Source organism: Calypte anna, chromosome 28 (assembly GCF_003957555.1).
Source record: "Calypte anna isolate BGI_N300 chromosome 28, bCalAnn1_v1.p, whole genome shotgun sequence".
Taxonomy (NCBI): Eukaryota; Metazoa; Chordata; class Aves; order Apodiformes; family Trochilidae; genus Calypte; species Calypte anna.
Genome location: NC_044273.1, coordinates 677,176 through 704,229, shown reverse-complemented (window position 1 = coordinate 704,229; position 27,054 = coordinate 677,176). Strand labels below are relative to the sequence as shown.

The 27,054-nt window shown below is 60.2% G+C and overlaps 1 protein-coding gene across 1 annotated transcript; it reads right to left on the bottom strand.

The window, feature by feature from the left end:
- Nucleotides 1-302: 302 nt before the first annotated feature.
- Nucleotides 303-16,227, bottom strand: LOC103532623 (nuclear receptor ROR-beta). The gene is given in 14 exon segments (XM_030466651.1): nt 303-852; nt 1,343-1,455; nt 1,868-1,977; nt 2,846-2,891; nt 2,894-2,953; nt 4,164-4,295; nt 4,536-4,658; nt 5,363-5,776; nt 6,494-6,553; nt 6,556-6,637; nt 6,743-6,827; nt 13,032-13,042; nt 14,172-14,331; nt 16,172-16,227. Coding segments are annotated over 14 exon segments (1,614 nt in total). The 3' UTR covers nt 303-690.
- Between the last annotated feature and the right edge of the window lie 10,827 nt (nt 16,228-27,054).

Sequence of the window (27,054 nt, the reverse complement as noted above, 5' to 3'; positions counted from 1 at the left end):
CCCTCAAGGCAGCCTCCTGCTCGGGGAGATCCTGTGCTGAAGCACGGCCCTTGCCACAACTGGCCAAGATCCTGAGCCCCACGGGAGAAGGACCAGTGCCAAAGCTCTGCCTGCACCCTCTCCTTGGCTCCAGCCAGGAGTCCAAAGCCCCCACTAGCCTGGCTCAGTCCTACACAGCCGAGTCTGCAATCCCCTTCCTTATCCCTTGTGTTTGGGTAAAAAGGAAAAAAAAAAAAAAAAAAAAAAGAAAAAGAAACACACCCCACCCCACCCCCAAGAAACCCCCAAGATTAGAATAATAATTAAAAAATAATAATAATTAAACCCGAGAGCTGGCGAGTGGAGGCGGGAGGGCGGGCAGGGCCGTGCAGCGTGTGCGTGGGGTGCGGTCCCTGCGCTGCGGGGAGGGCTCGGTCCCTGCGGGCTGCCGGGGGCTCCTCCTCTCCCCAGCGGAGGTTTCACATTCATTTCACCGGTATGGCAAAGTCCGTTTGCTTTTTTCCTTCAAGGTGCTTTACATTCAAGAGCTATTGCAATCCAGAGCGAGGAGAAGGGGCCGGGCAGGTTCCCCAGCCCCCCCAGCTTCTCTTGCGTTTGATTATTTGATTTAAATAAACTGCCCCAAACCTCGGAAGTTCGGTTCGTTTCCAGATGGTTGGGGGACTGGCAGGGAGGCAGCAGCTCCCAGCCTTAGCTCTCCCGGGGGTCACTGTACTGCAGCTCCGAGTTGAAAACCTCCTTGTAGAGAGGTGGGAAGTTCATGGCGGTCTCCGGGTGAAGGAGACGGAAAAATTCCAGCTTGTCCAGGTGGAGGTTGCAAATGGTCTTCATCAAGGGCAGCTTGGAAACCATCTGCAGGGAAAGGGGGAGCTGGTGACCGCTGGCTTCCTGCTCAGCATCCCTCCCCCTGCTCTTCCCCTGCCCTTGGGGACAGGAAGGTGGGTTTGGGGGCTGCTGGCTCTGCCTGGTGCTGGGGACACCCACAGACCCCCCCCCCCCTTTGAGCAGCTTGGCAGCATCATCACCTTGCCTCCAAACCCACGTAGTTCTGCAGGACAACCACACCTGGGAGGGTGCAAGGATCCCCCCTGGTGCCTCCTCCTGCCCAAAGCTCCTGAAACAGCTCCTTTAGCCCCGAAAACTCGCTGCCCAACACACTGCCAGGCTCAGCAGCTCAGGGCTGCCACAGCACCACTGCCTCCACCTCAACCACAACGGAGATGCACGGCCCTTGGAAAGAGACATTCCCCCTCCTCCTCCTCCAACAGGTCCCAAAAAAAACCCCGTGCATGGCTAAGGAGCCAGAGCTGCAGGCTCAGCCCTGTGCACAGCCCATCCCCACCTTTGAGAGCTTGTCCTCAGCGGAGTGTTTCTTCTGGATCTCGTGCTGCAGGGCCACGTAGATCTTGTCCTGGAGCTTCTGCACCTTCTTGGACTCTGTCAGCCATGGGCGATCTGCAGGAGATGGCTGAATCAGTCCCCCCCCAGCACCTGGGGGGCTTCTTGCTCTTTAAACCCTTCCTGCTCTCTGGGACACTTCTGGGGACAGTGGCATGGCCAGGCAGCCCCCCAAAGCCATCATGGGGGACGTTGCCTCCTCTTCCCAACAAGGAATTTTGGTAGATGCATTCTGTGCGTTTTCAAGTTTATGTTTTTTTCCCCCAAACCTCCTTTTCCAGGAATAATTTAACCAGGGAGGAGGCAGAGCTGAGCTGGAGGAGTCAGTGAGTTAGTGGTGGCCTTGGCAGTGCTGGGGCAGTTGGACTGCAGGATCTGAAAGGTCTTTTCCAGCCCAAATGATCCCATGATAATCCCCAGCGTTGGCCCAAGGATTCCCCAGCCCGGGTCCTCCCAGCCCCCCCTGTACCTGGGGAGAGCAGAACAGCAGCAGTGAAGAGGGCAATCTCCTCATCTGAGAGCTGCAGGCGGCACAGGGCCCTCCCCAGCTCAAAGACGGCACCGATGAGGTCGTCACAAACCTGGGGGGACAGTGGGGAAATGGGGGGGCGATGTGACTTCCCATGTCCCCACCTGATGCTATGGGCTTGGGAAAGCTGTCAGGAGATGAGATGGGTGACGGGGGGGTCCCCAGCAGCTCTGGGCATTGGGCTGGGGTGGGAAGTGGGTCCCAAGTACTGCAATCAACTGATGCCCAAGGGGAGTGGGAGCAAACCCAGGGCTCAGCATCTTCTGTCCCCCCAGGATGAAGCCAGGCTGAGAGAATTGGGGGTGTTCAGGCTGGAGAAGAGGAAGGCTGCAATGGGGAGACCTTAGACACCTTCCAGTGCCTTGAAAGCTGGCGTAGGGACTTGGGACAAAGGCCTGGAGGGATGGACAAGAGGTGATGGCTTTAAACTAGAAAGCCACCTTTTGGACTAGATGATCTCTAGAGGTCCTTTCCAACCCCTAACATTCTATGGAAGAGGGGAGATTTAGGTAAGATATTAGGAAGAAATTTTCCCCATGAGGGTGCTGAGCCCCAGGTTGCCCCCAGAAGCTGTGTGCTGCCCCATCCCTGGCAGTGTTGAAGGTTGGATGGGGCTTGAAGCACCTTGGGCTGGTGGGAGGTGTCCCTGCCCATGGCAGGGGTGGCACTGGGGGGGCTTTGAGGTGCCTTCCAACCCAAACCATTCTAGGATTTGATGATTTGGCACTCAGTGCCATGGTCTAGCAACCGCAACGGTGGTTCAAGGGTTGGACTCGATGATCTCTGAGGTCCCTTCCAACCCAGCCAATTCTATGATTCTATGATTTGGCCCCCAAATGGTGCCTGCAACCCCAGCCCCTCACAGGGTGTCCAAGTGGGCAGGAGAGGCCTGAGGGAGGCAGAGAGAAGGGGTCCTTACCGAGTGATTTGAACATCTGCACACCTCCAAACTTCCCCTCAAGAGCACGGTGCTGTTCAGGGGGTTGAAGGCGCGGATCATGCGGATCAGGAGAACCTCCAGGCAACCTGATGTAGGCAGAGAGAGCAGCCAAGGGAAAGGGTAGGGGCAGGGCAGGGGGGTTCCATCATCCCAGGACCAAAAGAGAAGAAAGGGGAAGCCCCCAGTGCAAAGTTTGAAGTCCCAGATTGTCCATCCACCAAGAGCAGAATGGTTATTCCAATGAATCCAGTTTGGGATTTGGGGTTGTTGGTTGGTTTGGGAGTTGTTGGGGGTTTTTTTTGTTTTTTTAGGTTTCCAATTGCAAACAAGTATTATCCAGACATTTGCAGCCAGGCATAGATTGATCGAGGTCATGGTAGGAGCACCGAGAGAGGAGAGGTGAAAACAAAAATAAATAGAAAAAATGGAAGGAAGAAAAGAAAGAATGAGTTAAACTCCAGTATGTTGGACACAGCGAGCTCTGGCTTTGGGGTCCAGCACCCTGCCAGGATCCTGGCACACATCCCATGCATGGGGTGAGATACTTAGCTCCCCAGCCCCAAAAGTTTCAAAACCGGGCAGCTTTTTGGCATTTTGGGGCTTTGGCACATTCAGGTCCCTACCTGACACAGCCTCAGCAGCTCAGTTGGAGGGATGGGTGGGGACATGGGTGTGCACAAGCCCCTCCCATCTTCTTCCCAGTCTCCACTGGGAGAAGAGACCAACCACTTCCTCTTCTCCCTCCCCACTCCCCTTTGGGTTTCAACCCCTTTTCCTGGGGGAAAACTCCCCACTGTGCTCGTTTCTACCCCTGTTTCTGGGGTGACGTGTGAGTGACCATGGAGAAAAGCCTCTACCTGGGGGGGCCACCCCTCTGCTCCTCTCTGTACCACCAGGTTTTGGTGGTCCCAAACACCAGGGACAACCAGGAGGGAGATCCTGCAAGGAAACCTCTAGCCAAGAGCAGAGCTGGGATTGCCTTCAGCACTGTGGCTGTCACTTGGGACAGGAGTGGGGACTCGAGGGAGACAGGCAGGGACATGAAGGGGATGGCAGGGATGCAAGGAAGATGTTGCAGGGATGTGATGGGGACAGCAGAGACATGGAGGGGACAGCAAGGACATGGAGGGACAGCAGGGACCAAGATGGGCAGCAGGGACTTGAGGGGAACAGGCAGAGATGCAGAGGGACAGCAGAGATGTGGAGTGGACAGGAGGGATGCAAAGGGGACAGGCAGGGATGGGAAGAGGGACAGGTGGGGACACAAGGGGGCCAGGCAGGGCCCCCTGCTCTTACCAGCTTTCAGGAGGGATGATTTGGTCGTTCTGCAGAGCTCCATGAAGCCCTCGATGCGCTTGGCAAACTCCACCACGTACTGGATGGCGTTGGAGATCTGCAGGGAGCACTGCTGCCACAGGCCTCACAGCTCTGCCAGCACAGAGGGACATCCCTTAGGGATATTGTCACCCTGGCTCTGCTGTCCCCTCCCTCTCCATTGCACAGGGCAAGGAAAGGACAGAAGTGCCCTGGACATCCGTGCACCTGGACAGCCCCAGCCCACCTAAAGCTGGCAAGATCTCCCTCATTCTCCTCCTCACCTTCCTCCCTGCTGCAAGGGGACAGTGGTGGCACTGGGTGGGCCAGGGGGACAGTGGCAGTGAGGCTCACCTGGCTCTGGAAAGGCTCGGACCTCCTCGGGGGTGTAGAGGCTCCAGGCCAAGCGCTTGAGCTCCTCTGTGGTGTACTGGCACGTCTCCAGGTGGGACTTCACCACGTTCTGGGCCACCCGGTCTGCAAGGGAAGGGCAGCAAGGGGTGAGCCCTGAGGAGACCCCCAGACCCACCCAGTACCCACCCCATGATGCCATCCTCTCCCAAGGGGCTCCTGGGGCTGGGGAACAGAGGGGCTCCCAAGTGGTGGCACGGAGATCTTGATGACAGATGGGGCAGAGGGGAGCATCACAGAACCATCACAGAACCCAAGAATAGTTGGGTTGGAAGGGGACCATAAAGCTCATCCAGTGCCCACCCCTGCCATGGTCAGGGACACCTCCCACCAAGCCCAGGGTGCTCCAAGCCCCATCCAACCTGGGACACTGCCAGGGATGGGGCAGCCACAGCTTCTGGGGGGCAACCTGGGGCTCAGCACCCACAAAGTGAAGAATTTTTTTCCTAATGTCTGATCTAAGTCTCCCCTCTGTCAGTTTAAAGCCATCACCCATTGTCCTATAACTCCCTGCCCACACAAAAAGCCCTTCCCCAGCTCCCCTGTAGCCCCTCCAGGTACTGCATGGCCTGAGCTGTGCTGAGTTCTCTCCATGCTCAGCCTGGAGGAGGGGATGGACTTGGAGCTGTTCTGAGAGCGAGACTGGATCAGTCCCTCACTGTGACCAGGGGCACCAGGGCTGGATGTGTCTTGCAAGGTGCCTGAGGTGTCACTGAGCACCATCCCCAGGGCTCTGCGTGTCCCCAGCACCCTGCCAGGCCCGTGCTTACCGATCTCCAGGACAGAGATGTCTGCAGGCAGCTGCCCCCCCTCCAGGGCCCCGTGAGCAAACAGGGCTGGCTCCAGCATCAGCTCATAGAGGGACTCCTGTTTGATGAGCGTGGCCTCAGCCACGTCCAGGCTGGACTGGTCGGGTGAGGGCTGTGCTGAGGTGAGCAGGTCGAGGTTGTAGTAGGTGCTGCTGCCATCAGGGGTGAGGGGGAAGTCGAAGAGGAGCCCGTCTGACAGCGTGGAGATGTCATCCAGGTCTGAGACCCCGCTGCTGACACTGGTGGTGTAGACACGGCTCAGGGGCTCGGGCTCATCCTTGGTGCCACTGCTCTGCTCCTGGCTCTGCTGGTGCTTCTGCACCTCAGCATAGAGGCTGTCCCGCTGCTTCTTTGACATGCGGCCAAACTTCACGGCTGCCAGGGGAGGAGATGCCAGCAGAGTCAGGGCAGCTTCACCTCAACCAAACCAGAGCCATGCCCCCACCCACCCTGGAAAGGGTTTCTGGCTCCTGGGGATACCTGGTTTGGGTTTATCAGAGCACTAAGCTGGGCAGAGGACCCATAGGATGCATCCCCACCCCAGACCAACCCTGAGTCAAACAGACCAGAATCGATTTACATTTCCTATCATCAAATCCCAAACTGGTTTGGGTGGAAGGGACTTTAAAGCCCCCCCAGTGCCCCCCCTGCCATGGTCAGGGTCACCTCCCCAGCCCAGGGTGCTCCAGCCCCATCCAACCTTCAACACTGCCAGGGATGGGGCAGCCACAGCTTCTGGGGGAACCTGGGGCTCAGCACCCTCACTCCAAAGAATTTCTTCCTCAGATCTCACCTCTATTTCCACTCTTTTCAGCTCAGAACAGTTCCCCCTCATCCCATCCTTCCAGACCCTTGTCCCAAGTCCCTCCCCCAGCTTTCCTGGACCCCCTTCAGTCACTGGAAAGGTGCTCTAAGGTCTCCCCATTGCAGCCTTCTCTTCCGCAGCCTGAACACCCCCAACTCTCTCATCCTATCCATGGAGAATTCTAAAACATTTCTTGCTTCCCCAAAAACCTTGCACCGGGCGGCCCCTCACCCCCCCTGACAGCCTCATTTTCTCCGGGGAGGAGGGGGATGGAGCCGAGGCAGGACTCACCATCCCGGACATGCCCAGCGCCAGGCATTTCTGCAGGCGGCAGTGCTGGCAGCGGTGCGGTTGGTGCGGTCGATCAGGCAATTCCTCTGCCGGGAGCAGGAGTAGCTGGCGTTGTTCTGCTGGCTCCTCCGAAAAAATCCCTGCGCAGGACAGGGAAGCGTTGGGAAAGAGCCCGGCGGGATGAGAGTCCCCGCGGCCACCCACCCCGCTGGCACCCACCCCGCTGGCACCCACCCAGGGCTCACCTTACAGCCCTCGCAGGTGATAACGCCGTAGTGGATGCCCGAGGACTTGTCACCGCAGATCTTGCACGGATCACTTCGATTTGGGCTGGGGTGGAGGGACAAAAGGGGAAAACCTCGTGGTTATGGACGAGGCCCTCCCTGCGTGGCCAGCTACAGCCCTACTGGGGAAACTGAGCACGAAACCTGGATCCACTGGCAGCACAGCCAGACGATACCGAAAGGGCTGTAAGGGACTCCTGACTGTTCCCCCCATCCAGCAGCCAAGGAGAGGTAGAAAAGCCCTTTGAGCTAGGAGAGCACAGAGTGCTTGTGTCCCAGGGCCCCCGGGACCCCCTTTTGGGATAATCATTCCCTTGATCTTTCTGCCAGCGTGTGCGAGCTGGGAGAGCATCCAGACAGGGCACAGGAACACCCCAATTTCTGCAGCCATGGACACTCTTCTGATGAAGGCCTGGCCCAAGCACAGGGTCTGGGGGCCCCTTATGTCCCCCCCAGCAGTTCCTTTGGAACCCAGGCCCGATATAGCCATGGTCGGCTCAAGGTCCCGGTCCCCTTCCCCCCGCAAATCCTCTTCCCTCCCTGCTTCTGCTTCGCTGGCACTGAGCTGCTAATAGGCTTCGTCCTCCTCATTTTCCAGCTGCCCCAGATCGGGTGGGGGTGGGGAACGATGCAGGGGGCACCCCTGGGACTCGTACGTGCCTCCCGGCATCTCTGCACCCTCTAATCCCCGCTCCAGCCCTCTGCCCCCAGCCAGGCTCAGCTTCCCGAGGGTGCTGGGCAGCTGCCGCCGCGCCAAAATAACCCCCCCGGCCAGATTAGGGGGGTTCAAATCTCCTGGGCCTGGGCAAATCCCCAGCGCGAGTAATTCCCTTCTGCCTCGCACTCCTCCGGGAGCGAGAGGTTCTGGGCGAGGGACGCGTTTCGTGGGTTGCTGCCAGCTGGGGCCACCCCTGCGGGTGACAGCCCCGGTGGTGGCCATCGCCACCTGCACCCCGGCAGCCGGACCTGCCCCGGGGCCCTCGCTGCTTCGAGGGAGGCCGCGCTGGGTCCCCGGGGATGCTACCAGGCCCTCCCCCCCGGATGCCATCGGTTCCCCCCTGGGGCTGCCATCAGTCGATTAGCGATGCCACTAATCCCTCCCCAGGGCTGCCATCGCTGCCCCAGGGATGGCATCGGTCCCCAGAGCTGCCATCAGTCCCCCTCGGGGATGGCACCTGATTCCCCCGCCCCCTCCAGAACAGATTCTCTCCCAGGTCTCATTCCAAGGCTGGGCACAAGCCGGGAGATGGATCCCTCCTCCCTACATCACCTCGTGCCTCAGCTCCTGCCCCAAACGCTTTTGGGGTTTGACCCCCCCCTCCTGGGGCTGCCAAACCTGGCTCCTCTCAGGGCTGTGTGTTGTCCCCCCCCTACCCGCAGGGGTCACATCTCCCCCTGCCCTCTCCAAAGCCTCTGCCTGCGTCTCTGCTGTGGATTTGGGCCTGGGGCAGGCAGAGAATCCTGGCCCCAGCCCCCCCAGATGCAGTCACACTGGCATCGCAGCCACTCCCGTGGCAGGGGGAGGGAGCACCATTAGGGATCACCCTGATGCTGTCACCCCCATCTCACCATCCAGCCTCGATTAAACCAGACACCACCACCCCCCAGCTCCCAGCCCCAACGAAGGAGGACACCCGCGTCCCAATTCCCCCACCCCGATGAACAATTCCCCCATTGAACCATCTCTGCCCATCCTGCCCGAGCGAGGGGTGCTGTCCCTCAGGCTCCCTCCTCACCCTGACTCCCCCTCCCATTACCCGGGGCAGAGATGGAGGTGGGGGGGTACAGGGAGGGGGTGCCACCCCCGGCAGGGAGCAGCGTCGCTTCGTTATGCAACGTAATTACCGGCACGGGGTGATGAATCGCCGGGGCCTCGCCCTCCCGCCCGCAGCCGATACTCCCGCCTCCCCCCCCCGAAATTACCGGCACCTCACACCCGGAAAAACAACCGGGATGAGCGCGGTCCTGAGGGTCGCTCCACTCGCCCCATTGCCCCGGTTACTGGCCCCCAATCGCTGTGATGGCTTCTTTATGGTGACCAAAATCCTGTCCCTGTGCCCCCAGGAGGAGGGGATCTCCCCCCTGAGACCCCTGAGCTCAGGGAGTCGGGGAGGGGAAGAGGGTCTCCCAGCTCCTCCGGAGCCAACCATGGCCCTCTGGATGCCACCAAGGCGAAGCCCCTACCCATCGCTGCGTGCCCACAGTCTCCTGGGGCCCTAATCAGCATCCTGCTAATTACGTGGCCGTGCCCACCGCCAGCACCTGACCCCGCTCCTAAGACGTTCGCCCCAGATAACTGCTGTGGGGATCCAGCCAGCCGTAACCCTGGCGCGATGGCAATTACAGCCCGGGGTTAATTGCTGCTCTGTGTGTAACCCCGGCTGAATCACCCTTGGGCGTCCACTCGTGCCACTGCCACGTTCCCCCCGGCCTTCCCCCCTCCCAGACCAGACACCCCCAGGGACAAACCCAGCAGCACAAGGAGGGACCTGGGTGCTGGTAGGGTGGCCACAGCTCCCCTATCCCAAATCCCACCGTGACTGGGGGGGAAACCACAGAACCTCAGGCATGACCCCCCCGCCGTGCCTCAGTTTCCCCACTGGAATGCAGGGCTTCTCCTCCTCCCATCGCAACCCTGAGAGCATCGGCAGCGCTGGGCCAGTTGATAATCTAGGCAAAGATCAACACCTTGTCCCTGTCCGGGAGGGGACGGGGGGGTGAGGGTCAGTCAGCAAATCCCCCCACGCCCACCCGGGAGGAGCATGAATGAAATAGGAGGCAGGGAAGAAAGAAAAAAAAAAAAAAAAAAGAAGAGGGTTAAAATAATAAAATAATAACTTCGAGGCGGCAATTAAAATGTCCCAGCTCCGGTATTTGCTCTCCTCCCACTGTAAATACTTCTTGCCCAACTCCCGGCCCGCTGCCACCGTCCGACCCTTATGTAAGTGTCACCGTCCAGTGGATGGGCTCGGTCACTTGTGTGTCCCCTGGCCCGGGGGGAGCGGTGGCCCGCGGCTGGAGCCGTCGTGTCCCACTGACACACTTTCTGCCCCTGGCCCCAGCGCTCTTGTGTAACGTGCCCGCGGTCCTTAACCCCTCCCCAGCGCCAGCCCGGGGCTGCCCTAACATCTCCCTGCCAGGGCTGGGCATTTGGGGGCATGGGGCTTTTGGGGCATGTTGGGGTGAAACTTCGAGGCACAGCCGCTTGTCACCCGGAGCCGCAGCTCTCCGTGGGGGAGGCGGCTCCATCCCTGTCCCCACGTCCAGCACCGTTTATCCCCCAAACGGGAGGCGGCTCCGGTGGTTTCGGCAGGACCGGAGCCGCCCTCCCGGAGCAAGGCTCGGCCCCAGCACAGCCTCCCCTCCATCGCCCCGCGCCCAGGGCGGGCATCCCCCTGGCATCCCAAAACCAGGGCAGACCCCGCAGAATCCAGGTTTGCACCCCCATCTACAGCACAGCGTGTCCCCTCTCTCCTCCTCCTCTCTCCACCCCTCCCCTCAGACGTATTTTCTCACTGCTGGGGGTAGGGAATCGCCCCAAAAACCTCAGCACCCCACTGAGCCCCGTCAGGACATGCCCTGATCCCGCAGCTGCTGAAAACTTTTTGGGGCTGCCCCTCACCCCAGCCAGATGGAGGGTGCTGGGTGCCCCTGGCTGAGGGGGGGGGGCCCTGGGCACAGACCCCCAGCACAAACCTGCACACCCTTGGGGATGGGGTCAGGACAGGGCCACCCCTCCCCCTGTGTGGGGAACAAACCCACCCCTGGGACCCGGGTGCCCTTTACCGAGAAAGGGTGGGGGGTTCAGAGGTGACTTCGTGTCCCCTTGTCCACCCCTGCCCCTCCACTCACTCCCAGGAAACCTGCTGGGAAATGAGGTCCAGGCCTCACCCTGCAGCCACGGCCGATGCCACAGGATGGGTCCAGCCGGTGGCTATCCCCAGCCCGGGGGTGTCTCGATGCTGCCACCCCTGTCCTGTCCCTCAGTGACCCGGGAGTGCGGGCACAACCCCCTCGGCAGGCTCAGCATCCCCCTCGGCACACCCAGAGCAGGGATAGAAGGATGGCTCCAGGATGCAGGGGACACACAGGGACCCACGCAGCGATATTCCAGCTCCTCATCCCTGCCCCAAAACCCAGCTCCGCTTTCTTGTTCCTTGCAACAACCTCTGACTCCGGGACCCGGCGCTGCCCCCAGCACTTGGTCACCATCTATTTTGGGACTGTGTATTTTGAACAAATAAAGGGAATAATAAAAAAAAAAGGTGTAAATAAAGGGAAGATTTTCCCTTTTATACTCGCTGTTGGTTTTGCTTTTTAAAGAGGCTCCCGCACTCCAGGGTCCCCCTGCAGCCCGGTGGTTTGGGAATCACCACCGGCAAATCCCATCCCTTCCCAAATCCTGCACCCAAACCAGCCGGGGGTGCAGCACGGGGCTGCAGAGGTGCCAGCGGTGCTGGTGCAGATCGGGTCGATAAGGAGGAGAAGGAAAATAAAAGAAGAGAAAGAAGAAAAAGAAGGAAAGGAAGTTAAGTAAGAAAAATAAATGAGAGAAGAAAAATAAACAAGGAAAATAAAAGAAGGGAAAGAAAGAGAAGGGAAAGAAGGAAAATAAAGAAACTATTAAGAAGAAATAAAGAAGAGAAATAAGGAAAATAAACAAGAGAAATAAGGAAACAGTGTCAGGCTGTGATGCTGGAGGTGGGAACTGATTTCTATATTGATTAGCAGAGATTTCCTGGAAACTTCGGGTCAGAACAGGGCCGAGCAGCTCTCCTGCTGCCCCAGGGCCACCCACAGCCACAGCCCGATGCCATTTTTCCCTGTCCCACGGCCCAGCTCACGTCCCCAGCCTGGAAATCATAGCAGGCAGGAGGTGTTGAGGTTGCCCCGTGGCCACCCCGTCCTGCCCTGCCCGCTCCGGTTCCACGGTGCCACGCGGCAGAGCTCCAAGGTCACGCCGGTGCGGGACGAGCCCTTTGCACTTTGGCAGGGGCAGGAGGGTGGCAAAGGAGAGGTGGTGGTGGTGGGGAGGGACCTGAGACCCACCTGGGGTGGGGAGGGACTGGGCTGGGGTAGGAGAAACCCACCGAGCCCATCTTTAAGCCGTAAGGGAATGGTGTCTGCTGGGCTAAAGGAAGGGGGTGAGAGCGGTTCCCTCGGCCACGTCTGATAAAGCGGCCCCGATGTAGACATCAGCAGCTCTTGAAATAGCTCCCACTGCAGAGTTCAAAGTTAAATGTGACAAGGAGAGGGACGGGCAGCACGGGCAGGGGATGGTGCCAGCACCGGGCTGCCGGGTTAAGTGGGGACAGGGACCAACCTCTTCCCATCAATGCATGTTCCCCTTTTGGGTGCTCCTGCTCCCCAGGGTTATGGGGGTCCCCAAATCCTAACTGGATCCCTTGGGACCCCGTGCTGCCAGCGGTCACCTTTCTCCTCCAACTTTAATTTTGGGAGGCAGAGAGCACGGGCAATCCCATCCCTATTTCCATCCTCATCCCCATCCTGAGGCTCGGCCGTCGTGTGGCAGGGCCCACGGGTGACGGCCACCCTCGCCCGCGTGCGCACGCTGCCTAAACGGGCACGGAAGCTCCTCCTCCACCCTCTCTGATTTTTCCAATGACATATCTAGGTCACTAGGACAAGTGGGAAAGGCTGCCGAGCCACCGCACGCTCCCAGCCACGCCGCTTGCAAAACAAGAGAGCAGGAGGGCTGGAAACCCTATAGGATTATAGGGCCAAGCAAAGCCTCTCGCCCGGCCCCAGAGTGAGGAAGGACCAGAGCGTAGAGCTGCTGCTGTCCCCGGGAAAGGGGTGGTGTGGAGCTGGTTTTGGGGAAGAAAATGGGAGCAGGGATCAATACGGCGTCACCATGTGGCACTTGGGGTGTCAGCAAGGGACGAGGACCCTGTGTTGGGGGGCATTGTGGGGAAAAAGCCTAATGGGGAAAATGATGGGAAATCGGGGAGGTGGTGACCCATAATTAGGGTCTGTAATGGGGGGGGGGAAGAAAAAAAATTAAAACAAAAAAAAGTTCACCCAGCTGCTAATTAAGCCCGGGGCTGGCTGTGCGAGCGCGACAGAAGAGCCAGGCGGTGTTATTAATTAGGCAGGCGCTTGTGCTTCCCTCCGTCCTAATAAAGGTGAAATCCCGGGATGTCAGGGGGCGGGAAGGGAACGCGGGGGGCTGGGCTGGCCCCCGCCCCACCATTACACAAGAGGGCAGTGGGGGGCTGAGCCGCAGCACCTGCAGCTGTGCTGGGGAGAGAGGAAAAAATGCTTTGAGGATCCTGTACGTACAGCCAAAAACACACCTAGAGGTGTTCGCCCTCAAAACAAACCAAACCTGCACCCTAATAGCACACCTGAATATATGCACCCCAAAAATCACACCTAAAGGCGTGCACAGTGCGACTTCAAGTGAGTCGGGAGGCTGGAGGGCTCGGGCATGGCGGGTGATGGTGGCAAAGATCTTTAAAGGGGATAAAAATCCGCCCTCCTTCCTCCCCCCCAACCTCCCGCCCCATCCCCAGGGTGCCAGCTCCCAGCAGCTCCATCGGGAACAGGGATGGGATGAGCTGGGTCCCCGCCGCCGCTGCGTCACCATCATCCTGCCGGAGCCTTATTCCCTCCATCCTCCTCCGTCAAACCTCCCGCTTTGAAAAGCCAAGGGGTGAAAAGTAGGAATCGCCTCTAACGAGGGATAAAATCAGGCGGGCACCCAAAAAATCCCTGCCCTGGATTAAAGGACAGCTAAACCCGTTTGTCCCCACGGAAGCCTCTGGTGGCCCCGGTCCCCAAACTACCCCCAGACCATGGCAGGGAGGGGAAAAAGGGGAGAAAAAAAAACCAACAAAACCCACAGTAATCCAGCCCTGGTTGGAGCCAACATATTGAAGAGGAGATTAAGGGGTTTAGTGCGAGGAAAAGCTTAAGAGCGGGTCTAAGCCGGCATCGGAAAGCGAAGCAAAATAAACAAGAATTTTGTTCCTAATGAAGGGGGAGCTGGAGGAGCCGAACCCACCCGGCAGGGCTGAGGTGGGTCCCCCCGGGTCACCTCCCGCTGGAGCTTATGCGGGTCCCGTTGTGTCCCCGGCGGGGCTGACGCGGGTCCCTGCGTGTTCCCCCTCAGTGGGGCTGACACGGGTCCCTCTGTGTCCCCGGTGGGCTGATGGGGTCCCCGCCGCGTACCCTGCCCGTGGGGTTTGCGAGGTTCCCCTCCCGTGTGCCCCCCGGCGGGGCCGATGCCGGTTCCCCCCGTGTCCCCCTCCGTCGGGACTGACGTGGGGTCCCCCCGGTACCCCACCGCTGCCAACTTTTTCCGCTTCCCCCGCTGCGACCAGGAGCTGTCCCCCCTATTTTCGTCTCCCTCCCCCCAGGGACTCACCTCGCATGGTGACGGGCGGCGGTCAGGAGCGCGCCCGGGGGCGCATGGAGGGGCGTGGGGCTGCGGTCTCTGCGGGGGTCCCTGTGGCGGCGTCACCGGGGGGCTCCGGGGGCTCCGGGCGCTCTGGCACCTGCCCCTCCACCGCGCCGCTGACCCACTTCTGCCCGAGCATGCGGCCGTTCACATGACGGGCCCAGCCCGCCCCGCCCCGCCCTCCCAATTCGGTTTCACTTCCAGCCCCCCTCCTGCCCTTCCTCCTCCTCTCCTCCTCCTCCTCCTCCTGCTCCTCCTGCATCCCCATCCCCATCCCGGCCGCCGGTGCCCGGCGCTGCACAGGGGCTGAGGGTACCCTGTCCCCCGGGATGCCGGGGGCTGCTGGACCCCCGGGAGGGGGCACAGGCCCGTGGCAGCGGGGTGCTGGGTGCTACCCCCTGGGGGCTGCCCGCCCCTGGGAGGGCCCTGCCGGGACCCGGCCTGTCCCGGCTCGCCCAGGCACGGGGCCGGCTGCGTGTCCCGCTGAATCACCCCGCACCTTCTTGCTGCACCCTCCTCCCGGGGTGTCCCCCATGGCACAGGGACCCCCCGGCAGGACAAGGCGGGGTTGCCGGAGAAGGTGCAGACACCCGACGCTGAAGGGATGTCAGGAGCGTGGGGACCCCCACGGTATCCCCACACCACACTATGAGGGTGCTCGGAGACCTGAGGCTGGGAAGTGCATGGTGAAAGCTTTGTGAAGCTCTGGAGGTGGCAGGGAGCCATTCCCAGCCTGTTCCTCAGGCTGCCATGTGCACAGAGGGCTTTGGGGCCTGGGTTGTGCTCTGGGTCACAGGGGCTCCAACATGCTGCAAAGAAATGTTGGTGCTGGATCGTGTAAGGAGAGCTCGTGGGCAGTGGTGGCACCGAGCAAAGCAGCAGAGGTCTGACCTCTGGTCAGGTCCTCAGGGTCCCCATGGTGCCACAAATCACTGAGGTGGAGATGGTTGGTCTCTGTCACAGCTGGGCCAGGGCTCAAGGTGTGAGATCTGGTGCTCAGCAGTGCCAAGGGGTGCCCGGTCCTGAACAGTAAGGTGATCGGTGCTCAGCAGTGCCAAGGGGTGCCCGGTCCTGGAAATGGTGACACCATCCTGGAGACCTGCTGTGCCCATCCAGGATGGGCATGAGCATGGGTGTGGGGCACAGCACCCACCCTGGATGTGGACATGGAAGCTGCCATGGGCATGGGGCATGGAATCTACTGCAGCTGTGGGGCATGGCATCCACCATGGATTCAGCACAAACATGGAATCATCCATGGCCATGGCAGGGCCTGGGCATGGACAGCACATCAGCTGTGGGCATGGAGGTGCCATCCACTATGGACACACAGGTACCCACCAGCACCCTCACACGTGGTGATCCCCCCCACACAAACCCCTCCTGCCCTCACGGTTGTGCCTTCAGGGGCACCTTGGCCCTAAACCTTTAAATTAAATAATTTAAGCACTGCTGAAGAGGGAAAATCCGAATCTCCTCTGCCTTAAAGCCCACCCAGCGCCCCGGGCTGAGGAGGGGGTGCAGGGATGCTGCCGGGACGGTGGCAGAGGGGGTCCCACCCCATTCCTCGGACAGACAGATGGGAGGGGCTGAGCCATGGGTGGCACTCGGTACCCACTGAGTTATCGACTCGCTCCGGTGCGGGAGCGGCTGCAGCCAGGGAGGGGGATGCGGGGGGGCAGGAGCGGGGGGCTGAGGCTCCCGCCGCGCTCCAGTGCTGCTGTCTGACACGATTTTCCTGATGGCGATTGGGAACGGGTTCGCTGCTCTCGCCGGTCGGATTCGCTCCTTCCTCCCGGCTTCCCTCCCTCCCTCCTCCCCACTCGCTCCGCATGGCTGAGCACGCAGACGGGACGCGGGCAGACGTCTCGCCTCGGTCTTTCCAGGCTCCGCTTCCAGCTGGGATTCTGCAAGCGCAGACCCTGAAATCCCACCCCGGCACACATCCCACCCCGCACACATCCCACCCGGTCCCGGTCCGGAACAGCCCCCGTGCCGGCGGTGTGAGCGGCACAAACCCCATTGCCCGTCCCCCGGGGGTCAGAGGCGCTGCCTGAAGGAGGTCAAACTCATCAGCCCCGTTTCACAGATGGGGAAACTGAGAGCGGGAGCGACGCGGTGACTCTTTGGGACATGCGGGGTCCAGCCCGGCCAACTCGCCCCTCCCGAAAGGCGGTCGCCGGCTCAGCCGGTGCTGCCCCGATTGCCGCCCTGGGGACAGTCACGGCCGAACCGCGCCGGAGCGAGAGCGAAAATACACCCCGAGCACCTCGGCGTAACCCAAAGTATGAGGTACACAAGCGGCACCACACCTGCCGTGAGCAACACCGGGCCCACCGCACCGGCACCGGCACCGACACCGACACCCTCGCCTTAACCCCTTCCAAGCACCGAGCGGCCTCGCTGACACAGCCCGGGGGGAGTCCCGGGGGAACAGAGGATGCTGCGGGGCCACCCGAGAGGGGATGGGACTCAGCCCCACGGCTTGGGGGTCACGGTAGTGGAGAAGCTCTGCCGGAGCAAGAGCCAAGCCTCACCCTGTGCACTTGGCTGGGTTTAAATTGGGTGTTCCTGGCTCCCAGCAAAGCCAGAGCCAAGGTGGAACCTGTCCACTGCAGGTGACAGTCGAGCCCCTGGGGTAATATTTGCTCCTGAAGAAGAGCAGAATCCCTCCCCCTGCCCAGGCTGGTTTGGGTGGCAGCAGCACCAGATGTAACCATAAAAAACCACCAAGCTGGGACCAGGGGAACACGGAGCCCAGTGCTGCCCTTTGGGGCCGGTTTGTGAGGAGATGCCAACCCCAGCATTCGACTGGTGCCATCCCCAGCAATGGGACACGGAGGGGCCAGAGCTGCTGGAGCCAAGCTGGGTAGCTGGACTCCCCTGGGAAGATGCCAGGAGATCCATCCAGGGGGAGCTGGATCCAGCTTGTCACTGGGCATCAGTGGCATGGGGACGAGCTGGTCACTGGGAATGGATAAGAAGCCAAAAATGCCACCCTGTCACCATTCAACCCTTCCCTTCCCCATCCCTGCCACCATGGCCAGGGCCAGGATGGGCACTGGGGCACCTCAGAGCAGTGACTGCCAGCACGGATCAGTCCTCTGGCTGCCCCGAGGTGAGCAGGAATTCGGGATGTCACCACCTCACATTAATCACTGTTTGCTCCCTCTCGCACCCCGCCCAGCCGGAGAGGAGCCTTCAGCCACCCCTCTGGCACCCCCAGACCCACCCCCTGGCATTGGGGACAGCCCCCAAGCCCCCCCTGTGGGGCTGTGCCAGGCGCCCCATGCCACTGAGCCCTGGCATGGCCGGCAGGCAGAGCTGGGTCCCCACCGTGGGCACTGCTGGGTCACTCAGCCTCCCTGTGACTCAGTTTCCCACCGGGAATGTCTGAGCTGCCCAGTGGGGAGCAGGTCACGGGTGAATCTGGATACCAGCAGCTGTGACACCACTGCCCCAAAACCTCGTGTGCCAGCGTGGGGCTGTGCCCCATGGCAGCCCCAGGGCCAGGCTCAGAGGTTGCTGCAGGGGGCACTAGCCACCCACCCTAGCCTCAGGTGGCCCCCCCAGGCTATGGGTTAACCCCTGCTTGGGGATAAACCATCACCCTCCATGGATGGACCTGGGCACAGCGCTGGGATATGTGGCCCCCCCCAAAGCCACCACGGTCACCAGCCCTGGCACTGGCATGGGGCCATTGGTGTGGGCTGCTCAAGGCACCCCGGGACAAGTTAGTGGGTACAAAGGGGAAACTGAGGCACTCATGGGTTGTGCAGCCTGTGCAGGCTGATACCTGTCCCACCTGGGTCAGGGGCAGTGGGCTAGGGGGTTGTGGGGGCTGTGGTGGGACTGTTGGAGGTTTGGGGCATGAGGAGGGGTCCAGAGCCAGCTGCCAGCAGAGCCCCCCATGGCCTGACCCGCTGACATAATGCCCACCCCTTACACAACACCCCCCATGGGCAGCAATTACTCAGCCCCTCATCAGTGGCCACGCGGGATAATGAAGCTAATTGGAGTCAGGGCTGGCAGAGCTGCGGGGGGGGTGGGGAAGGGTCTCCCCCCTCACCCCGAGGGGGGTCCCCAGCAATTAGCAGCTGCTGAGGTTTTATTAAGGGATTGGGGATAGCTGGGGGAGGACCCCACGGTGGGTCCCCTCGGAGTGGGATGGAGCATCTTCTGACTGAGTGCTGGGGTCTCCTGTCACCCCGTGTGACAATTCTGTCACCCACCCCCACCCCCCTCTCCATCTCCTGTCCCCCTTCCCCTGCACCCACAGTGTCCAGACCTCGATGTCAGTCAGGGGCCAGCGGTCATGGCAGATACCCCAAGGGTCCCCAGGTTGGGGGGGGGGCAAAGGGCAGTGACCCCTAGGGCTGGGCTGCTGAGCCCTGGCACAAATGGTCCCCAAATAACTGTGCCTGGAGGAGGGAGCTGGGACCCTCCATGTCTCCCCCTCCCTGCCCGCTGGCCCGGGGGGCTCAGCCTGGTGGGGGGTTGGCACAGGGGGCTCCCGATGCTGTCATCCCCCAGGTGTCACCTTCTGCTCAGCACCTTTCGGGCACTCTGTGGTGCTGCTGAATCTCCAGTGTAATAATTAGGAAGTAAAGAGGAAAGAGAAAAGGGGCAGATTTCATATTCCAACTCCCATCTCTCCCCCCCCCCCCCCCGAGACAGATAAAGCAGCACGGGGGGATGCGAGAGACTTTTTGTTCCCACTTGTTCTGCTGAATCAAACATTTTCCCTCTTGCTTAGAAGCTTTCCCTGCTCTTCCCCCCCCACCTCTGCTCCTGCCTTAATGAGGTTTGCAGTAAAAGTCTCTGAGCCCTCCACTGTGGCCTTGAGTTAATCTCCAAGCCCTTCAAAAGCTGGGCTATTCCTGCCCCCCCCTCTTCCTCCCTCCCCCCCCCTTCTGCATCCTTTGCCTCCATCTTTTTGATTGCCAGATTTAGGTGATGCAGCTTCTCCACAGGTGGTGGCCACGGGGGGACCCAGGGGGACACCGGGGGAACATGGAGGACATGGAGGGACATGGAGGGACAAGATGCCTGGGACTAAGGCAGGGAGGGGGATAAGGACTCACCAGAGGTGTCCCTCCAGGCAGCCTGTATGTGGGGGAGTTTCCAAACTGGGGTGGATTTTGGATTTTTTCACCCCTAAAATGAGATGTTACTGCAAAAACCCAGACCAACAGGTTTTGATTTGATCAAACAGGGTGGTGGCTGGATCCCTCTGTGCTGCCAACAGCAAGAGCTCTGGGAGTCCAGTGACACTGAGGTGTCACCCTGGGGGACAAGGAGGCTGGGGAGCATCCATCCCAAAACCCTGAGGAGGGGACAACTGGAGAATGAGAAAATGGTTTTGGCTGGAAAAGCCCTTTCAGATCATCCCCATCCCTGCCCAGACCACCCCCACCCCATGTCCCTCATCCCCACATCTCCAGGGCTCTGAAACCCCTCCAGGGATGATGGGGACTCCAGCCCTGCCCTGGGCAGTCTGGGCCAGGCCCTGACAACCCTTTCCAGGCAGAAATTCTTCCCCAGCTCCAACCTAAACCTCCCCTGGCACAACTTGAGTTGTGCCAGAAGTTCCTCTTGTCCCATCCCTTGTTCCTTGGGAGCAGAGCCCGACCCCCCTGGCTCCAATTAACCCAACTCTACCAAGTCCAGTGCTACCCCATGTCCCTCATCCCCACATCTCCAGGGCTCTGAAACCCCTCCAGGGATGGGGATTCAACACTGGGTCAGTGTTTAATGACCCTTGAGGGGCAGAAGTTTCTTCTAATCTCCAGTCCTCCCCTGGCACAACTTGAGTTGTGCCAAAAGTTCCTCTTGTCCCATCCCTTGTTCCTTGGGAGCAGAGCCCGACCCCCCCTGGCTCCAACCTCCTCTCAGGGGGTTGCAGAGAGCCACAAGGTCTCCCCTCAGCCTCCTCTGCTCCAGGATCAGCACCCCCAGGGCCCTCAGCTGCTCCTCACAACTTCTCCAGACCCTTCCCCAGCTCCATTCCCTTCTCTGGACACTCTCCAGCCCCTCAATGTCCTTCTTGTCCTGAGAAGCCCAGAACTGAACCCAGGATTTGAGAAGCAGGAGCCAAGAGCACTCGAGCTGTTGGAGTGGGGGTGCTGCACCCACTCCCCAACACGGGACCCATTGGCCACCCCTTGGTTTCCTGCTCCACGGGCAGTGCCCCCAGCTGCCCCTGCACCCATACCTGGCATCCCATCCCATCCCACCCCAGAGCTGATCTGGAGGCTTTAGCACAAGTTAATCCCAGCAATCCCTTAATTCTAGGGACCAAAATAGGAAAGATCAGTAGGGTCAGTGGGAAAAGCTCTTGGCCAAAGTTAACACATTAATGCGGAGAGAAGGGTGAGGGAGAGAGCAGGGAGGGGAAAGCTCCAAAGCTCCACATCTCCTGCAGCCCTCAGGGGACCCGAGCTGGGGACACCCGGGACCGAGGGGCTGGGGGGGCAGGCTGCAAGCTCTGCCCAGGTTTGGGGGGTTGGGAGGGGAAGGGAGTTTTTTTCCCTCTCTCACCCAAACATCCCCACCCCGGAGTTCAGGTCCCTGGGACGATTTCACTGCGGTTTAAATCCTCCAGAGGCGAAAGGTTGCGTATTAACACTCCGCACCGCTGAGCGTCTCTAATTAGGGCTTGGCAGGCTCCCGCTCGGCCCCGTAAGCACCTTTTTGGCTGCCGCTCTGGAAAAAGCCCTGCCGGAGGACTTAGCTTTTAATACAGCCAAAGCCCAGGTGAGCCACCCACCACCCAGCCCCAGACGAGCTGTTCCCAGCTCCAGCCTCAGGTCCCAGCCCTGGGGGGGGACTCAGTGGGTGCCCTCAGGGAGCCCCCCCCTCCCTCTCACTTCCCCCCAGCTCTGCACGCCTGGAGAATCCCAACGGAGACAATCCCGGGGCTTTTCCCAGCATCCCCAGCATCCATCCAAAAATGGGTGGTTTTGGGCAATAATATCGCTCTGGGAGCAGTTTCCTTAAATCCATCTCCGTTACCACAAGCAGCTTAGCACCAGAAACTCTCTTCCTTTCTGTTCCTTTAATACGATCCCAGCTTAGCAAAGCCCCGGGCTTAGGCACTGCCCCTGCAGTGCAAGTGAGGAGAGGAGAATTAAATAATATGAAAGCACAAAACAAAAGGATCTGCTTGATTTAAGCAGCTGGGAGGGCGGCCCAGGAGGGCTCAGCCCTGTCCGGGGGAGCTCTGGGGTTACCTGTAGAGCGGGGGGGCTCAGCCAGATGATACTGGGCACTGCCCCTCCAGGTTGCCTCGTTTTTATGGGTCAGTGGGTCAGGGATGCTCTGAGGCTTTCAGACGTTGCTCCTGCTGCCGGGGACCTGAAAGAGCCCGGCTTGGAGACACGCTCACCCTAAAGGTGTCCCTTGATGTGTTTTTTGGTGGTAAATATGTCAATTTTCCAGAATTTTCCCATCTCAGGCTTTGCTGGAGCAGGCGCAGGGAACTCAGCGTCCTCTCCAGGGGCAGCATCCCACCACAAAACGGGTCTTCCCACCTTCCCCACCCCACCAACCACTCTGTAGCTCGGGATGGTGATTCCCAGAACCGGGTCCTGGTGCCGGGACGATCACCATCCTCCGGGTCCCGCTGGCGGTTCTGGCTCCCTTTGTCAGCACCAGCGCTCACCTTGGACTCCGCTCCCGGCAGGACCGGGCCGCCGGCGGGGTTGCTGGGGAGACGGGGCTGATTTATTTACCATCAGGACTGCGATAAGCAGCGTGAAAGGGGAGGCGGAACACATGGTGTCCAATGCTCCTGACCCACTTTTCCAGCGCCCAGGCATCGCTTGCCCTTGGCTATTGGGTTGCGGCTGCCCCGCTGCTCGCCAGAGCCACCGCGCCGGGAGGGGTTGCGGTGTCCTTGCTTCTGGACCCCGATTTTTCCAGGGTGGTTGGGAAGAGAGGGAAAGCATCCCCGGGGCTCTGTGGGTACATCATAGCTGGAAGCCGAGAGGCTGCGGTGGGGACAAAAACTCGGGTGACAATAATTAGCAGCAGCAGGCAACTCGTCCCCGCCCCTGCCTGTGGTGCCCACGGCGGTGTGTCCCAAGGGTTCAGCGGGGAAACTGAGGCACTGAGGGAGGCGGGGACACGCTTGATAGTGGGATCTGCCCAGGCAGAGGGGCAGAGCTCTGGGGCATCTCTCGCCCTCAGTTCTTGCATCGCTGCGGCAGCTGCCCCGCCAGAGCCACCGCGCAGGGAGGGTCTGCGGTTTTCTGAACCCCGATTTCCCCAGGGTGGTTGGGAAGGGAGAGGAAGGACCCCCCGGGCGGTTGCATCACGGATGGATGCCGAGATGGTGCCGTGGGGACAGGTCGGTGGGTGACGGGGCTCCCGGTGCCCGTCCTTGGCCGCGGTCCCCGCCGGCGCTGGCACAGTGGCCCAGATCTGCCATTCCGCATGGCTTCCCCGGCTCTCCCCGGGGCCGGGGGCCGGCAGGCAGGCCGCTCGCCTCCCCTCCTCGCCCGCCCGCCTGCTAATCCGACATGACTCTTCCATTAGCGATGAAATGCCGGCAAAAGGGCTTTTCGGTGGAGGAATTAACTCCTTCTCCCGCTCCGGAGCTCCCCAGCCCCAAGTGACGGCTCTGTGTCCAGCGTGCCCTGGGTGCTGGGTGCCGGGTGCCGGGGGAGGCTCCCCCCTGCTTCACCCCCATCTTGGTGTTAGGCTCCCAGCAGGATCTGCCCACCTGCGGCATCCCCCACCCTCCTCCTCCTCTGAAGAGGAAGGATAAGAACAGAGACCCAGCACTGCGGTGCTGGAGGGGGCTCCATGGCACTCCCAGGTCACCAGAGGGACCCTGGCCTGGCTGGCCCTGGCTCTGGCTGCAGTGCCAGCCGTTTGTTTGCCTTATTGATCTCTTCTCCCGCTGTTAATTATCGGCTCCAATTTAGCCTGATGAGAGCAGCAGCTCCCTGCAAAAGGATTGGCTTGGTTTTGGCCATCTTTAGGGGGGTGATGAGCAAAGGGGACCCAAAGGGGAGCTGGGGCAGGTGGGGGGTGGGGTCACCATCCCATGAGCCATGGTGGGGAGATGGCAAGGGATGAGCCCTAGAGCCAGGAGCCAGCACATGGCCCCTTTGAAGGGCACAGATGTCCCAGCTCAGGGGTGTCAGCATCTCTCATCCAATGTGACCCCACTGGGGGGGATGGTGACAGCTCTGTGGTGGCAGCAGAGGAGCATAGGGCAACAAAGAATAGGGGACACTCTCCCTGCCAGCCCCTGTCCCAAGGACAGAACCTTCCTGCACTAGGGCAGAGCTGTCCCTCGTGTCCCTGCTCCCCTGGATCCATTGAGGGGAGGTGACATTGGTCCTCAGTCCACTGCATCCTTCCAGAGAGGGGAGGCAAAGATGATCCTGCCCAGTGCTGGCCCCTGGGGTGCTGAGCACCCACCACCAGCCTCCTCCTGCCTCTCCATCTGATGGAGAAACTAATGGGGGGGATGGGGTGTCCCTGGGCCAGCAGCATGCTGAGGGGTGGGGGCTGAGCCTCAGGGGAGCTCAGGATCCCATCAGCACCTTGGTCTTTTTCCTCTGGCCCTGGTGGGTGGCCGTGGATCCCTGCAAAGTTGCTCATGCCCAGGGTACCTCTGGGAAACTGAGGCACGGAGTGAGGCAGGGATGAGCAGGGGTCTGCCTGGGCAGAGAGGGGGGCTCTGGAACATCACCTCGAGCTGCAGTGTTCCTGTTCCCGTGGTGGGACCTGGGGCTCTACTGAACCCACAGGGGGGGTCAGAGGCATCTAGCCCCCAGCACCCCCAATATCTCCCAGCAACACCCAAAGGTGCTGGGAAGCAGGAGGGAGCACCTGGGGCAGGTTCTGGCCAAGGGGGCTGGAGAGGAGTGGGCTGGGCAGGAGCTGGGTGTTCTCAGCATCCCCTCTCCATCACGGCCATGTCACAGCTTGGCTGCATGGTCTGGCGACTTTCTGGCCCTGAGCTCAGACCCGGGCTGACCAGTTTGGGTCAGGATCCTGCATAATGGCAGCTGCCAGTGCCCTGGTTCACACTGGGGATGCACTGGCCTGGCCTGGCTCAGAGCCACTCCGGCAGCTGTCACGTCCCATGCCAACATCTGTCCCTGGGAGAGGGACTTGCAGTGTGGGGGACAGCCCTGCAGTGGCTGAGGAGGACAGGAGTGGGGACAGCTGCTGTCCCCATCCCTCATGGTGGCCCCAGGACAGGTCACCTCAGGGCTGGAGGGGCACCAGGCTTTGGAACCAGGAGTGGGGGACATCTCCAGGTGGTGCTGGAGACCCCCAACTCCACAACTTTGGACTCCTGTTCCCCCCAGAGCACAGGACACATCCCCCAGATGGACACATCCCCCAAATGGACACATCCACTCCTCTCACCTCAGGCACGGGCTGGAACACCCCTGGATTATTTTTGGGGGACCCTTTGGCTGAAAATTGAGATGTCATCCCCCTTTTCCTACACAGGGTGGGTCTGACAGAGCAGCAGGCGGGGTGGGGATGTGTTGGCAGGAACCTTCCCTGAAATCCCAACAGAAAGCCATCCATGAATTATTCAGGCCATCGGAAGCACCATGAATATTGCAGGTGGGCATTAAAGTTTCAGGGTTTCCACGCTCTGGTGCAGCCCCCAACACCATTTCCCCTCTGCTGGGATGGGGCAAACCCTCCCCAAGCTCCAGTGACCTCCTTCCTTCTGCTTTTCCTCCCAAACCAACGGTGGTGATGTTCTGGGTCCCTGAACCCTCTCTAAGAGCAAAGCAACTGGAATCTCCTTGCCACATCCCCGGGAAGGAGCAGCACAACTCAGGATGGAGCTGCAGGAGAAGGTGAGGTCCTGCAGGACCAGGGAGAAGCAGAAATTGGGGCCACTCCACCCCAAAGCTTGACCACAAACTCCGTTGCACGGCCTCGCTCCTCCGCGGCCCTGAGCAGCACCTGCCCTGGGTGTAGGGAGACATTTGCAGCTCCCCAAGCATCTCAGAGGGTTTCATCCTCCATGTAATGAGCTTTCCAGGTCAGTCCTCACCAGAAGGGACCGTTCCCTTCTCCTCCACCCGCTCTCATAACTCGACTCTTCCCGTGTTTATATAACAGCGACGTCTCCCGCCGACCAGGGAGAGAATTGGCCGGGGAGAAATAATGAGGATAATTCAAGTCATTTGGGAAGATGAGGTTTGTGAGGTGCCCAGCGTCTTCCACCTTTTACATGTTGTCTCTAATCATCTGCAATCTCGGATGGCCATTGATGGAGCCCGTTGCTGTGGCGACGGATGAATAGCCCAAGGATTGTACCATGCCAAAAAAGTGCCGTCTTTCCATCAAAACAACAACAACAACAACAAAAATATAATTTTGTTCAGGAAATTAAGCAGTTTGCAACCAAATAGCGGTGTCTGAAAGGGCTCCTGCATCCACTCTTCCCTCCCAGCTCCCGTGGCTGCCTTGGGTTTGTCAGGAACATGCCCAGCGCCCCGGAGAGTCCTTTGTGTGCACCGGACAAGGAGAAGGTGGTAATTGCAAGGGGGTTTCTAACCCACTGAGCCTATTAAAAGGTTTTTATGCCTCCTCGCACCCTTCTCTTCTTCCCCAGATGTGTGTCAGGCTGGCAGGAGTGTTGGGGTAACGTGCTGGCTTGGGGGGCTGGAGCAGGGGGGGGTTGCAGGGACGTGGAGATGGCAGGGGACAGGGACAGGGGGATGGGGCAGGGGGTAGCGGCTCTGGTCCAGCTCCTGCCCTGGAGAAGGGACAATGTGTGCTCAGCACTAAGAGGTGGCCCCAGGGCTGCTGGAGGAGGCTGGGGGAGTGGTGGGGAGCAGGGGGCTCCTGCTGGTGTCAGCCACAATGGTTTTCCTTTTCAGTTCCCTCCCAGACAATAGGACCTGAGCTCAGACCTTCACTCTCTTCCTCATGGCTCTGGGAGTCATCAAATCATCACGGAATCATGGAATGGGTTTGGTGGGAAGGGACCCTAAAGCTCATCCAGTTCCATCCCTCTGCCATGGGCAGGGACCACCAGGCAGCCAGGAGAAGCAGGAGGAAGTGTCCGCTTCCCCATCCCTCCTGTCCCCATCCCTGTCCATACAGGGTGAAAGTATCCGTAATTCAAATTATGGAATGGTTTGGGTGGGAAACAACCTTAAAGTTCATTCAGTCCCATCCCCTATCATGTGCAGGGACACCTCCCACCAGCCCAGGGTGCTCCAAGCTCCATCCAACCTTCAACACTGCCAGGGATGGGGCAGCCACAGCTTCTGGTGGCAGCCTGGGGCTCAGCACCCTCACACCAAAGAATTTCTTCCTCAGATCTCATCTCTATCTCCCCTCCTTCAGACGCTGCTCTTGTGATGCCCCACTAGAGAGCAGGTACCCAGCCCCTAAGGCCAAGGGTGGGAGGGATTGGAGGGATTTGGAGTCTGATCAGCCAGGAATTGATCCTGGCTTTGTGTTTAACTCTGGGAGAGGCAGTGTCCAACCCTCCCAGTGCTGGGAACCCCAGGTGAAGCCCCTGCCCTGGCTCAAGGCCCATCTGCAGGTATTGCCCACACATCACCCAACTCAACACCTATTTTGAGCCAGGAATCGGGGCCCTGCTGGCATCTTTGCTTCTCCCAAATGCCACCTGCCAGCAATGGGATGTAAATCGTGTCATTCAGAGCTTTGTGACCCCACACTCATCCCACAAGAACAAAAAAACCCCAAATTGCTGCAGGGCACCCATCCAGCTGGCAGCTTGGGGAGCCCTGGGGTGCAGCAGGGCTGGAGCCAGCCCGTGTGGGGAGCAGGATGGGCATGGGGGAGGGGGAATAATTTAGAGAACCTTGTGGAAACAGGCCGA